This window comes from Bacillus rossius, chromosome 15, assembly GCF_032445375.1.
Source record: "Bacillus rossius redtenbacheri isolate Brsri chromosome 15, Brsri_v3, whole genome shotgun sequence".
Lineage (NCBI taxonomy): Eukaryota > Metazoa > Arthropoda > Insecta > Phasmatodea > Bacillidae > Bacillus > Bacillus rossius.
In genome coordinates, this window is record NC_086342.1 from 18226200 (window position 1) to 18242220 (window position 16021).

General features: G+C 33.9%; 1 protein-coding gene across 1 annotated transcript in view; it reads left to right on the forward strand.

Moving 5' to 3' along the window:
* LOC134539518 (myotubularin-related protein 10-B) overlaps positions 1-16021 on the forward strand; it is a 55458-nt gene that overhangs the window by 15515 nt on the left and 23922 nt on the right. The window contains exon 2 of the mRNA XM_063381606.1: positions 14424-14576. Coding sequence (XP_063237676.1) covers positions 14424-14576 — 153 coding nt within the window. The remainder of the gene's footprint in view (positions 1-14423; positions 14577-16021) is intronic.

Consider the following 16021-nt stretch of genomic DNA (forward strand, 5'->3'; position numbering starts at 1 on the left):
ACCGTGTGTCTACACTCCGTAATTTTGTTGCATAAACAGGATAAAATTTTGTTTTTAAAGTGTGTGTGTTTTCTTGTAGTTGACGTCGCTTTAAACACCAAATTTTTTATTGGGGTTTAATTGTAATTATGTACACAACTGTTTCTATATACTGATATTTATTTCTTGCTAAGTGTTACACTCGTAAATCGTAGTTTTAGAAGTGCGACAGACTTTCGCAAAAAAAAAATTACACAATTTTTGATATGACACGTGTGTTTAACAATTTATAGAAAGTTTAGGAAATATTTGTTGGACGTTCAGTCATCAAAAGAGAAATCGTCTTCAGCAGTGACATGTAGTTGGTTTGATGTTTGTGGTTACAGGTCTGCATAAACATTTGCATTTGTCATTCGATTAAGTGAAATAAATATAAATAGCCAAATAACTCGGACGTTACATACGTTTACCATGCAATTTCAATTGAAGAAAAGACTTATTGAATAATTTCATTCATGTAAACCATGCACAATTAAAAATGCAGGAGTAGTAATATATAAAAACAAGTAACTCAAGCAAGTGGTTCTACACACGAAAATATTTCATATTTACTATTCGTTTACCTGTAAATCCCCAATATATTCCAAGTATCTTGGGTCAAACCTAACTCTAGAGTTATATCACTAATATTAACTAATATAGTTACTTTTATAAAACAGAAATATTTTATTAAAATAATAAAGTTGAGAATTTTTTACTATTGATTTTTTCGTTTTCTAAAATTCGGGTACATTTGCGTACCCGAGCAAGTCTTCTCGGGTACCAGGTACAGACACAGTAATTCGGGTATGCATACCCGAATTCGGGTACGTCTGGCAACACTGGTTTTCACCGTTTCGAAGCGATAATATTCCCGCCTGAACTCCTGCGATATTAGAGCCATCTAGTGAGTAAACTCGGAACTAATCGGAGCTCTAGCGGCAAACTGTTGAACTCGTTCCTTTCATCAGCGGCAAGTGACAGTTAAATCACAGTATTTAATACTCAGATTATTTAAATTCTGTACGTTGTATTAAAAAAATTACTAGACAGAATTGTTCATTGTACCTCCTTTAAGTTGTGTGCAAAGTAACAGCCGTGTACCGTTAAAATATATACCTAATATTTAGTTTTGAAAATTTCAAAATTAAAATTAAATAAGAAAACATTTTTTGAAAAAAATTTTATCATCATATTTAGAAAATTCAAAGTTTTATTTACAATTCTGTCTAGTATGTATTTTTTATCTACTACGATATTCATGGGAGAAATAATTTTCTTGGAGGCTGCAAAACTAAGGATCTTAGCCTTAAGAGTGGTATATACCCCTTTTTAAAACCAGTTATACATGCGTCCACTACTAGCCTATTTTCTCGAGAATTATGATAGCTACAGCTTTCAGATTATTAATCTGACGAGAAAAGTAATGCAGTTTTTCCAATATAGTTTTATATTTTGGAAATCGTGACGCAAAATATATTTAAAAAAATGGTAAAAACAAGAAATTCGTTGACGAATTTCTAGTTATTCGATGAGAAAAATGAAAATTTGAATCTATATTGGAAAAGATTATATTTTTCTGAATAAAATGGTATATTAAAAGTATAAGGTCACAGCATTAAATATCTGTGTATTTGGTTAGGAAAACTGGCTAATTTGGCATTTTTAGTGTCTGCCTTGTGCTGCTCGACGGGAAAGTTGACGCCAAGCTCCGGGAAGACGAGCAGGGTGGGGATGACACTGACACGCCTCAACGTCGCCCGCGGTAGGGGAAGTGCTGATCTGTAACGGTGATAAACCTCCTCCTCCCTTCTTCCTCCTCCCGCTACACAGCAACACCATTTCTCTAAAGGATTCATAGTCCAGGCATTTTATGAGAAAAAGGGGTCGATTTATGGACAAATTGCGAGAAAAGGTTTTACTATATCAAAATTTGCAGACAAATTTGTAGAATAACATATCCAAAATCCACCGAAATCCACTTTATTTTGGTAACGTTTTTCCCGGGATTTGTCCCGGAAAAATGCGGAATAAATTAATAACTGTAAAACGGTGCGTTCTACGAAGAAAGGTATAGACACTAAAATTAAAGAGAGCCAAATTTACCATAACATATCAAAATTTTACAAACATTCATTAATAACTACTGTTTTGTTTTCTGGAATTCGTCACGGAAAAACCTAAAATATTGAAATAAATTGAAAATGGCGCATTTTACAGCATGTTTCAGGACAAAGTTAAAGTAAACAACGATTTTCATAGTATATTGCAAATTCACAAAAATCAACACAAAATAGGTTTTTGGTTTTCCAGAAAATTTCCTGAAAAAAAAAAAAGGACAAAACGAAAACGTATCGTACGTCAAAGAAATTCGTGACTAAAATTAAAGACTTTTTTGTATTAAATATAATTTCATTTCAACAAAATCTGCTCATATATATAAATATATATTTACATATGTATATAGTTTTTTTTGTGACTCGTCCTGGAAAATCTTTAAAAATTCAATAAAACGAAAACGGAACATCGTATTGAAAAAGTTTCGGTGGGACAAACAGAAGCACACAAGATTTCCTATACCAGATCCTAAATTCACTGAAATCTGGTATATAGATTTTATTTTGTGATCGGCCACGGAAAAAGTATTGAATATGTAGGCAAAATAACAGAAAGCATTGTATCCCATGTAAAATTGTCGGATCCGAACTATATTTAATTTCCATAATATACAAGTATTTTAAAGTCACTTAAATTATATTCCTTTTTCAGTTAGTGATGTGTTAAAACGTTTTTGAAATCTACCAAAAAAAAATCAGACTCATTTCAACTGCTTATTGTTTGAAAGAAAAATTTGACACGTCCATTCTCACAAAACATATCATACAATTAAATTTACACAAGATTTCCAGTGACCTGTATCGAGAAGAAATAGAAAAATATACACACATTGGGATGCACTCTGTAACACACAATACTGAATAAATATGCATTAGGTAACATACATAAGTACTTTAATTTAAAATATAGGTTACCTAAACAAACATCAGCGTGATTTTATATTTCTATTAATGTTAAACTGATCCAAAAATTCGGAAAATAACCTGCATATCAGCTCGAAATGTTATTTAATAGAATCATCCTGTTTAAGAGCGTTATATACCCATTTTTAAAACCAGTTATACATGCGTCCACTACTAGCCTATTTTCTCGAGAATTATGATAGCTACAGCTTCCAGATTATTAATCTGACGAGAAAAGTAATGCAGTTTTTCCAATATAGTTTTATATTTTGGAAATCGTGACGCAAAATATATTTAAAAAAATGGTAAAAACAAGCAATTTGTTGATAATTTTCTAGTTATTCGATGAGAAAAATGAAAATTTGAATCTATATTGGAAAAGATTATATTTTTCTGAACAAAATGGTATATTACAAGTATAAGGTCACAGCATTAAATATCATTGTATTTGGTTAGGAAAACAGGCTAATTTGCATGGATATGTAGGAACACCCTACCTAAAAAGCCGTCACAGTAATTGCAGTCCTCGGGAGGTAATTCGCGCCGGTTTTTACAGGTTGATCCATGACAGTTTCCACAAGCCGAAGAACATGGGATGCCGTGTTTCCTACAACTGCAGTTGGATGCACCGCAACCATCTTCGTTGCAAGTGCACCTGATTACCTTCAAAAGGCATTCCATAACTGTTGGCTTGTCTGTCGAAATTGGCAAATTGTCTCCATCCCCATTCTTCTGGATTCATCTTAATTCCCTTCCATTCTTGTATCTGATAGAAAACCCTTAAGAAATGGAAACGAGCTGAAGCACTAGTTGGAGGTAACTGTTCTGGTTGTACACATTTAGAACTAGTAGCTGCATTCTCACTTAACACTTTACAACGCAAAGTGTCGAAAGTGTCACTTCTTGACCCATTGTACAGGCGTACTACAGCTGTTCTGCCGATTTTACAGTGTCTTCTTTTGACACACTGGGAATGCTATCTGAAAATACTTTCGCAAGTTGCCTGAAGGCACTGTCATTCTGGAGAAGATCCAATATTTTCCCCTTTATACCATAGATGTGTGATGTCGTGTCACATCCCATGAATGCATGACAGAAAAGAATATTACTACAAATTTCATCACCGAGCTTCAGCTTTAGCTCCTTAATGTGATATGTTTTCTTCTGCCTTTGTTCACTTTTTAAACACAAACAGTTATGTGATTGTGAGCCAAAATATTAGAGTAAAAGGACAAGTAAATCTGTGTCTGTTCCTATAACTATTGTCAATTGTTCTTTTGCACATTTAAAGCTTCTTGGACAATGTAAATATCTGCATCACCTGGTGCTTCGACAACAGGACATTTTCTTCGCGTACATGTATTGCTAATAACCTTAAAAATTGTCCTTTATTTCGCTCGTTCAAAAAAAAAACATATCTTTACGGAGTGATAGCTGCATTTCTCCTGTGAATTCAACTACAGGTGATGCATTACCTCTTGCTCTTCTAATATGTGCTGTGTCTTTAGTACTGTGAGTTTTCCCATATCCATCAAATACAGTAGTTGCTAATCCATAATTTTTCAAGATGAAACTCACGTACAGCTGAGCGATCTCGTTGTATGTTGCAGTATGGGACCAAGGTAACTGATGAAGTAAATATCCTCCGTCAATGACATATTTAATTTAATTTTATATATTTTATCGTTTGCAGAGTTATAACACATGGATACATAAAATCACTCAGTACAAGGGAATGGGAATTCAATCGTATAAATAGTAACTACATATACCAGGACAATAGTACATAAATTTTAAGCACATTTTGATAAAGGTCAATTATATAATGCAATTTTGTTGCCCTTAATTTAATTCACGATTTATTTTGAAGTACGGTGCACGGTTTCCGTTTTTTTTTCTTTCGATAAATTTTTTCCGGGACATTTCCTGGAAAACAAAAAAAAAACAATTAAATGTTGATCTGTGTTAAATTCTCATATATTATGAAAAACATTGTTTACTTTATCTTTTTCCTAACCCATTATACTGTAAAGTGCACAATTTTCGATTTATTTCATTTTTAATATTTTTTCCGGGACTAATCCCGGAAAACGAAGCAGAATTTATAAGATGATTTTCTTGAACTTTGGATATGTTATGGAAAAGATAATGTTCTTTAATTTTTGTCTCTACAGGTTTTGTCGTCAGATGCACCGTTTTTGAGTTATTATTTTATTTCGCGTTTTTCCGGAACAAAACCCGGAAAAAAGTTACCAAAAGAAAGTGGATTTCGGTGGATTTTGGATATGTTATTCTACGAATTTTTCTGTGAATTTTGATGTAAAAAAAACTTTTCTTGCAATTTGTCCATGTTTTTTTCATATCTTTCCTGGACTATCATGGCGAGTAGCTTGAAAAGAATCTTCACTCGGTAGCAACCTACATTGTACAAGATTTTTAAGTCTGTTGATTCGTTCAATGGTTCGTTAATGCTGTTTGTGAGCTTTCGCATAATATAAAAAAGACGCAATTATCTGTTAGTCGGTACGCATGAAAAAAAAGCAAGACAAACGAATCGGTAAGTTAGGGCGACTTTATTTAAGTGCGAAACGGAAGAAAAGAAGAGCAACAGCTCTGATGGAGTACCAGAAACAAAGGTAAGATATAGCGATACCGATATTAATTTTTCTTTTATTAATGTAAAAGAACACCGGAGAATTCCAAACCCGGCTAAAAACTATTTTAAGAAACATATGTTACAAATTAGTTTGTACAATGCATTAAATTTTTTAGAAAAATCCGAAGAGTTGAAGAATATGGTGCAGCACAGTAACTGATCCCCAAACGGCTAACTTGACGGCTCATTTTTCTTTACCAAGATAAAGCAACGCAGAGAATGAAAATATGGTTCTGAATCCTGATGAGGAGTAAGTAGCCAGTGCTTTATACTACACAAACTGCGAACTGTATTTAACGATAACATTTAGAATTAGCATTTTATTACGTTCGGAGTCTAATGAAAGGCTTAAATTTTTCATATAAATAATTTTCAGTCCAGTAATTAACTTCTATGGATTTGTTTTAGGAAAATAATATATATACGCCTAGTGTTACGGACAGATTAAAGAAAAGTTAGATACTCGTTATTACTTTTGTATGTAAGTCATTGGAAGTTATTATGGCTTGACGACCATACATACGTCATCGATTATCAATTTCAATTAGTAATTTTAAAAAGTGAACTAATAGGGCATTAATCCAGTCCTAGAAAAGTCCATGTGATGTGAAAAATACTAGTGCTATTATAAAACAAGCCGAAAGATAATTAAATAAATCAGTATGGGCGAAGTTATGAGGGTGGGGGAATAATTGCGAGAATGGAAGGCAAGCTATTGATGACTCACTGTGTTCGGTTCCAAAAGACAGTTTCTTCATCCCCCACCTCATTTCCCTTGTTTGAGCGTGTCTCAGTTTACAAATGCGTTCGACTATCAACAAATTATTGTTACTTGTGGTAGCCGCTTGGCTGGAAAAATGCCAGGAATCCTTACTGCTGTATGTTGTAATATTCAACTGCGTCATTGGGTGATTTTCCATGTTTCCTTATAAAAAATATTGAGTGCGAAAAATTTTCCCCTTGTAGGCTTTCTAGTAAAGGACGATATACAATATGGCTCTCCTGCAAACAAAACATTCAGTAAATATATGATGACATAAATTATTATTGTTCCACGTAGGCATTTCTTGTTTTTGAATGTTACTTGTTTCTATGCAAGTTTGTACGTGCATGCATGTGTATGCCCGTATCTCGTGCTGTACTTACATTCTGGAATTAGACTTGTCATATTAGTGTACAATAAAACTCTCTTACATCATATCCCACACTTACTGATTAGTTTGCGAACAGTGGTAGTGTTTATAGGCAGGATTATAGAATTAACTGAATATGTCACTACCTTTAAAGAGAAATTCATCAACATTTTGAGCGGAACACACAACTATAAAATTGTACTCAAATATTAGAGCCAAAATAGGAAATTTCGTTACTTTTGGAATTTTGATACTCGACATGTCACAAATATATTTTGTTTTAATCTTTGCAGGACAGTCACCAAATCGTACGCCAAACTTCAGCCACCAATCCAACTGCTGGAAACGGAAGCCGGTGTTTTTCATTGGTCCACGGAAGTGTCTGACACCATCATCATAGAAAACAACATCGTTGAAAACTTAATAAAATGACGTATGAAATGAGCAGTATTCAACAGGAAAGAGAGGTATTTAGAACAAACATTTATCGCTGATTTAGAATTTTTGTAATAAAACGTTTGAACCTATTTGAAGCCAACAACAACCTGCTAGAACCTAGTAAGAGCCATAATATACTCTCATGACATACTTAATGTTCCATCAGTACAACATGGCAGGCAGTCCGAAGAAATAGTTATCAAACAGCTAGAAGACCAGGAAAAAATTAATATAAGTAAAGCTGGTCTTTTTATTGACCAAGAACACCCATTTCTTGCCGCAACATCCGATGTCCTTGTTGGCGAAGGCCGTCTCGTAGAAATTAAGTGTCCTGCTTCGGCATATGGAATGGACATAAATGAAGCCATGCGAGAAGGCAAAATAAAGTATTTGAAATATTCTGAAGAAAGTCCTACTGTCATTTCATTTAAAAAAGATCATGAATATTTCTATCAAGTCCAGAATCAGCTTCACATAACCAGAAGGGATATTTGCTAGTTAGGCATCTGTACTTCGAGCCAAAAGAAATTAAAAGTACCTATTGGAAATTTTCAGAGACGACACATTCTGGAAAGAAAAAAATGGAGCCAAAACTCGTTTTATTTTACACACTATGCGTTCTTCCGGAATTAGTTGATCCTAGACACACAAGAAATATGGAAATTCGGGATCCACCGCACATAACAGAGGCTATCAGAAGCCATAAGATAAAATGCATGGGAAAACGAAGATAGTCCGAAACAAAACCGAATATTACACCCTGATTACATTAAACGTGAACATTTTTCAAGCTTTTGCAGAACTTTCAAGAAAATGTTGGTCTTGGATAATCATTCAAACTAATTTTTATAGTGACCTGTTTGATTTATCAATCTAAGTCGCCTGCTCACTTAGCTTCATAAACTGTCACCTTTCATACTGGAAATTATTCTTGCTCATTGTTTCCATGAACCTTCATTTTTAGTATGCCAGCACCTACATGTGCATAAGAAAGTATAGGCCGTGTGGTCACGTTCAGTGCCTACCTATAGAATCATTACCGTAATTATTTTGGACATGTAAAAAAATAAAATGTCTTACCTATAATGTAAGTTTTAAAGCTGAGTTAATCTTTCCAGAATGGTTAAATGCTCAAGTGAGCAATGGTGCTTCAAAATTATAGAAGACATTGCTTGTTTAGCTGAATAAATACTGAGGTGGTCGTAACTGTTACTTAGTTTGAAGGAAATAATTCATTTGGCAGCCAATTGAGAAATTTGTAAAATTTGTAAATGAGAAACAAGAGAATTTCCTAAAAAGAGTGTTCGGTATGCATAAACTTCTTGTCTTGTAAGTCCTAACAAAAAGGAGAAACGAAATAAATTTCGTTAAATAATGTATAATAGCGACCATAAAAATATTTTGCTTCAGTGGTAAGCAAAATTAAATTCTGTGTTTTGTTGTTTTAAAAGTGTGTGTGCATTAAATCAAATAGTATAAATGCCTGTCTAGTTAAAAATATAAAGCTTATGTACATTTTTTGTGCGTCACAGGTAAAACCAATTTGTGTGTATTTCTACTAAACTTGTTTAAATAATCTGTTGTCGTTTACTGTATCGGATTTGTAAAATTATTTCTATTTAAGCATTTGTTTCTCTTAAGTACCTCTCTAAAGGCCATCTACATACTTTTAAGATTGTTGGACTTTTCTGCAAACAGTTTTGAAAAAAAATTTGTGATGTAAAAATATTTGTGTTTGAAATGTCTATTATACCGTACAGTTTTTTTTTAATTTGTCTTTCTTGGAAGTAAATCGTGCGCACGTTGGTTTAATTTATAGTGCTCTTTTTAAATTTCTTTGTCTTTTATAACATAATGAACATTGTCTATTGGTGTGAAACAAAATGTATGAATTACATGTGAAATAAATACATGTTTTTTAATGTGTAATTATGTAACGATTTCTTGTATAGTGCCTTTTTCTACCACGTCCAAATAAAATATATGCTACCTGCATGATAACTCATTGCCATGACACAAGTGAAACAATTATAAAGGAGATTTTTCCATCTTATAAAGTCACGAACACTTTTTTTTTTAAATAATACATAAGATGTATGTATTTCGAAACGCTTTTACAACTATCATTGACAGATGCGAGTTATAAAAAATACATAACATCGATTCGGGAAATATATTTAACTTCGGCAAGATTTGTTTGCAGAATAAGGTAAGTTAATGTTTCTTGGAGGATATGTAACGTTTAATATCCACGTGACTTCGAAAATTACGATGTAATGTCACTTTTCCCATTTCATGTAAAAGTTTGTGTTTTTAGCAAAAACAAAGTAATGCATTTTATCTTTTTTTTTACTTATGAACTACTAAACACGCGTAAAAAATATGCTACCATTACGATAAACATACTTTTCGCGTTATTTGACATTTGAGTTGAATGAAACGTGTGTAGCCACTGTTAGCTCGCGCGGCGCTCCGCTCCTACGGGGAAGGCAGGCAGGCAGGTAGCAATGCTGTCGAGACATCCCGACCCGTACCGCGCCGTCATGAGGAGGGAATGACCACGGAGTGAGGGAGGGTAAACCGAGTCTATCCCCTCCACCGACATCATTTCGCCAGGACGCACTCCTAGTAGGCCACTCCTCCAAGGCTAAACTCCGCCCAGGCTAGAGGTATTTTGTGCTGCTCGCGCCGGATTCTGAGTAGCCGCTTCCCTATATACCACTCTTAAGCGTACATCTAGGAAAGAAACGTAGTTATTTACGATAATTATGTGAGCTGTACACGTTCATCATTGGTGTTGTTAGCCAAACAGAAAAATGTTTCATTTGTTTTCCAATATGGGGTGTGTTGGCAACATTGTACAGTGTGGTGTTGATTTAAATAAAGACGGAGTGGATTAATAATGAATTTGTTTACATTCGTGCCTAAATTCGCTTCGCTTTGTCCGCCGGCTATGTGTGAATTGTCAGTTGGTGCCCGAACAAATTCGCTTTTGTTTGCATTATGGCAGTCCTCGAATTTATTCAACGGTGTATTCATAAAAACTTTATTTTGTGGAAGCAGTTGCGTGATGAGCATTTCGTACGCGTTGTTTAGTTGTAGGCCGACAAGGTGTACATTTCAGTGACGAATTTGCGTGCATTTTGCAATCGAGGAAAGGTGAACATTCTGCATTTTGTCCTTTGTGTCGTGATTTTTCCGTCTCTCATGCCGGAAAGGACGACATTGTGAAGCATATAAATACGAAGAAAAATGCCGACAATGCTAAATGCATAGCATCAAATAAGAAATTAGACACCAGGGTATGATGATTTTAATTAGCATGATTTAAATCGTGATATTAATCATGATTTAAATCATGTGATTTTTTTTAAATCAGTGAATAAAATCATTTTATAATATGAACGTTAATATTTCCTATAGCCTACTGTATTGTTGAAATCAAGTAATCATGCCTACTTACATAAAAATTTACTGCTGCAAAGGTAGAATGAAAATTAAATAGTACTTAATTTCTTCTTCAATGTATTTATAGTTATTTTGAAACATTTGTTAAATATAGGTGGGTGGAATGTATCTTTAAATGCCACCTCATTTTCTCTCTTCTCTCCTCCACCTTATGTGTTTGTGTTGTGTGCGTGTCATATCTCCTTGGCAACAGGTTTGTCTTCCAACAATGTCAAATGCTATTTTTAGAACTGTAGGAAGGAAATTTTCAGTTCTTTGGTATGTCTGTTCACTTGGAATTCATCATAGTAGGCCAGTCAACAAGAGGCAAAGTAAGCACTTTTTACCAGCAGACCTGAAAACTTGATATAAGGGTAATTCGAGGACGCTGAATCGAATGGTGCTATTTTTTTTTAATCGGACGTGAAGTTTTTGGAGAAAAGGGTTAAAAATTTGTTTGACTCAGTTTTTCTCAGAATCTAGGCGGTTAAGCGAAAAAAATTTCAAACAAAAGTTGTGGAGAATTAAAAAATACATATGAAAGGTTCCCAGGTCCATCTGCGTATTTGCAAACATGAGCGAGAAATATTGGAGAGAAAGTAGTAAAGCGTTAATTGTAAAAGTTGGGCTAGTGTACGTGCAAGTGTACATGTGAACTAAACACAAACGAAGGGTCTTATGCTATTCTGGGGCCTCTCCGTCATGACTAGCCAGTGCGAGTGAGACGGAAACATTTGACCTCTCTTTATATTATTTCATGCATTAGCGAGTATTTTTCGTCTTTGGCCGTCGAGTGTCAAGCATTCTATATCCTTACTAATATTATAAATGTGAATGTTAGTTAGTTTATTTGTTTTTTCTTTCGCTTTCACGCGGAAACTACACAACCGATCATCATGAAATTTTGTGCGCATATTTTCAGGGGTATAGTAAACTGGCATATATTGTAGAACCACGGTTCTGTGGTCAACATTTGACAGCTAATGAAAAATCTGAAGCTCTTTCATATGCAAACAACAGATACAAACACACAAAGTCTCTGCTGCCTGTAATTATTAATTTCCAAGCAAAATCTTCTCCCTTCCACGACTTTTTGTTCAACAATGTCATCTCACAAGTGTCACCAATAGATTGGTGGAAAATGAACATCAATTCAGATACTAATGAAGTTATAAATGTCATAGAACCACTGTTAACAGCAACTGCTTTGTCTGCATCAGTGGAAAGAATCTTTTCCACATTTGGTTTGGTTCAGTCAACATTAAGAAATCGACTGGGTACAGAAAAAGCTGCAAAACTTGTATTTTTGTTTAAAATTCTAAATAAGTAATATTTTATGTAGAAGTTTTACTTTAAATACTTTCGTATGTGCAATTCAGAGAAGAAAAAAAAAAAAGGAAATTGTGGTTTTGGTTTAAATTACTTTATATTTAGAACAGTTGGACTATACGATAAGGGATGATAGAAGTGACAAATTTACATTTAAAAATGATCTAGTTATTTTCTATAAGACATCTTTTTTTTTTACTAATGTTAACTATGTTATGTACTAAAAATTTTCATAAAGTAACATGATTAATGTTTCCTTAAAACATTATGCAATGTAAAATGTGGTTATTTCAAAGAAAGAAAATTAGGCTAGTTGTCTTTACAAAATGAATTAATCTGTTATTAATTGTACTGTAGAGCAAAGTCAAGACATGAAAACAGTCATGAAAATGTACAGTATATTACACAGATTACAATTGTCTATATTTTAATAAAAAAAATCGTATTTTAATCAATAAAATCCAAAAATGGGATAAAAAAACATTTAACAATCTAGAGTTAACACATGTTAAAGGTGAGCGAATTTTCTATTTGTTTTTGTATGGAGTGCATGGTACTATCCTGTCTTCCCTATCATATATTAGTAAATGGGAAAATGTTCTTTTGAACTCTCCACAGTAGGCATGTGCAGACAATTAGTTCTTAAAAATAGTAACCAGCCTAATAAAAAAAAAATACAATTTCTACCAGCTGTTTTTATAATTTTTTCTTCGAAAGATTAATCAATAGCGCTATTTAGCATCTTAACAAAATATTCCCGTGGGAGGGCCCCCGGACCTCCTGCTTTATGGGGGGGGGGGGGGGGAGGAGCAAGTATTTATTCCACTAAAAAACTCCCCCTTTTAGACTGGCCAAAGTTGGCAGGTATGTCCCTCTTAAATTTTTATGTCAATACTTAATAAATATGTTTGTTTTTTACTTCTAGTCCTACAAATAATCAACTTCTTTAAAAAAAAAAAATAATGAGCATCAGTCATGCCTAACATTTCGTAACAAACAAGGATTTGAAAAACTGAATGTTGTATTTGTAAATATGGGTGACAGAAACATGTTTGCGAAGGTGTAAAAACTGATATCTGTTACATTACTAACATGGAAGTTATCGCTGGAAAGGCATTAACTCTGTAAAGCAAAAAAATTACATGTTCCTCCTAAGTTTTTTTCTATAATCTAGATTGCGAGAATTACTATCTGGCTTTTGAGTTGAGGCCATGTGTGTGAAATGGATTGTTGACCCGCTCTCAGTACAGCAGCCTGGAAGTATTTATTTAGAATTATATGTGTGATAGAATAGGGTCATAAGAATATTAAAATAAAATGTTGTGAAAAAAATCCATAAATTGGTTTACCAGGTATTTGTAGGTATTCCGTATCCCGTGTGCAACGAGGCGAGACACTTTCCCATCTCAACAGCGAACCTTGCAATGTGGATTAAAAATGGACATAAATTCTCTTTCCAATGCATGATTTCTGCCATTAGCGCAGCCCCTTTTTTCTCTGTGCTCCGTTACCTGTTGTACACAGTAGAGCGGAAAAGCATTAGATTCGGTTTTAAAATTAAATTAAATTTTGTTGAAATAAATCTGAAATAAGGGGCATGACAATTTCGGAAATATATTTCCTGCTGTATTTCTTCAAGAGCATTCATCTTATGTCCAATTTTCATTTCTAGGAGTGGTAAATTGCAAGGCACCATCTCTGTTTGAACTTTTTTAGTGAACAATAATTTTTATAGTATTTATTAAAAGAATATTCCCTAACTTTAAGGAATTACTTGTTATTAATAATGAGCTACTGCTACAGATGGTTTCTCCTTTAAAACATATGTTCTCAGAATAACTACAAGTGTAAATACATCTTAGATAATACTGGTTTAAGAGTTCCCCCAGTATCATAGTCGACTTACGTCTACTTACTGTACAATCAAGAGAAAAAATATATTATCTTTAGACTAACAAGCGATTATAATTTATAATAGATTAGACCTAAGCTTAACAAATTAGTAAATTATTTTAGTAGCACTTGCACTCAACTCAATTATTAACAGTGTATCTTTGTTTGCTGGCATTCTAAATTCACTAATTTTCTGTATTATTGAATTTATTAATTTTTTTTTTTTGTTTTGTGTCGTTTGTCTGTGGTGTCTCTTGTGTATTGTGTTTTTTTTTTGTACCGTGCTCACCCCTGTAGTCTCTTCTCAGAGTGTTGGTGTGCATGTCACAATTTATAAAGGAATAAACAATTCATGGTCTGAGTTAAAAATCAAGAAATTGTAGGTAAAAGAAAATAAATTTGTAACGTCCGAAGGAAGTGGTATCGAGAGGCCGGGCGGTAGCGGAGGTCGCCGCGGCGTCTGTACCGCAGCTTGTCGTTGGTTCGCAGGAGCTGGGCAGCCAGCAGAACATGCTGCTGGGGGAGCACGACGTGTGCCTGTCCAACGTGGACGTCGTGTACCAGACGGCCGGCGACAAGAAGCGCAGGCTGTCTCCCGGCACCGTCCCGGAGAAGGTGAAAGGGCTGCACGTCGTCTGCAAGGTAAACGGCCTCCAGACTCAGAAATGCGAGGGACGGTGTGATTCTTTATTGAAAAAAAAAAAAAAAATTGGTTGTCTGTAAAGTCGGTTTACGGACGATAGTTTAACGTGACGACGTCATAACGAAACATTGATGAGATGATTGCATACTTTTACGAATAAAATTGAATCATTTTTATTTTAATAATAAAAAGAATAAATACTTGAAATTATACTAGTAATCAGATTTTTAAAATGCAAGAATAATTAACCTTTATTGCCGAAATTGTTGTTGTAATAAGCAATGAAAGCCACATTAACTTTTCACTTCACTTTATAAACAGTCGACGAAACAGTTCACGTGCAGATGACTTGTAATTAATTTTAAAAACTGGCGTTTAGCCATAAAGTTTAAATATAATTATGAACAAGTTTTCATATAAATAAACTGTAATCAAATATCTATCAATTATATGAATCACCATAATTTGTTTGTCATTTGTAACATAACCTATTATTACTGCACCCGCCGACAGCGTAACGGGACACTTTTTTGTGCGTGCAGCCGGCGTTCATCGATTTATTAGACGTTGTCATGTCAAAAGTTTTTGATCCAATTGACCATGCAAATGATTTTACACGATGGTTGTGAACGGGGCTTTCACATCCTAGGAAGTCGTGGAAATGCCTCAGTGATAGTAAATTGATGTAATGCTTTGGTTTGCCATTGCTCAGTCTCTGAAGATATTATTTTCCAGATGGCGTTTAGCTGCATAATTTCATACAGCAAAATGGCGTATGGTAGGGTCAGTTTGGTCTGGTACAGCTCTGTGGGGATGGCAGTGACTGCAAATTTTTTCAGGGAAAGTAATAGAAAAGTCAAGCAAAATGTTCTCATATTTATGTGAACATCCTGGTAAAACAGTAATTCGGGTACAAATATAGCCTATAAAGACAAAACATATGTGAAAGAGTGTGTCTATATGTATATATAAAATATGTTTGTGCTGCTGTATGAAAAGGGATGTGAAAAACATTTGGATACATAGGACAAGCTCTCAAAAAAAATAAGTTTCCACATGAACGATTATCACACATGCATTCTTCAGTAAAAATCTAACTGAATATTTAAAGGTGAAACAGTTATACAGATAAGATAAATATTGTACAAATCAAATGCTAATTGCAAACATTGAAGTAGTATTGAGAAAGTTGAATCATAAAATTAAGCAGTATTCCAACAAAAAAATTTCATTAAAAGCTTTAATGTATTGCATCAGATATACCAAGAAAGGTGTTATTTGGTTAAAATTTGTAATGAATGTTTTTTCAACTACTAATGATAAGACATCTGTTGAAACAAAACTTATTTTTGATTTATTAGTATTGTTCTAAAAGAATCTGTCTTAGACAAGTATATAATAAGTCATGTATTGAAAAAATTCAATAGGTCTATATGACACTAGT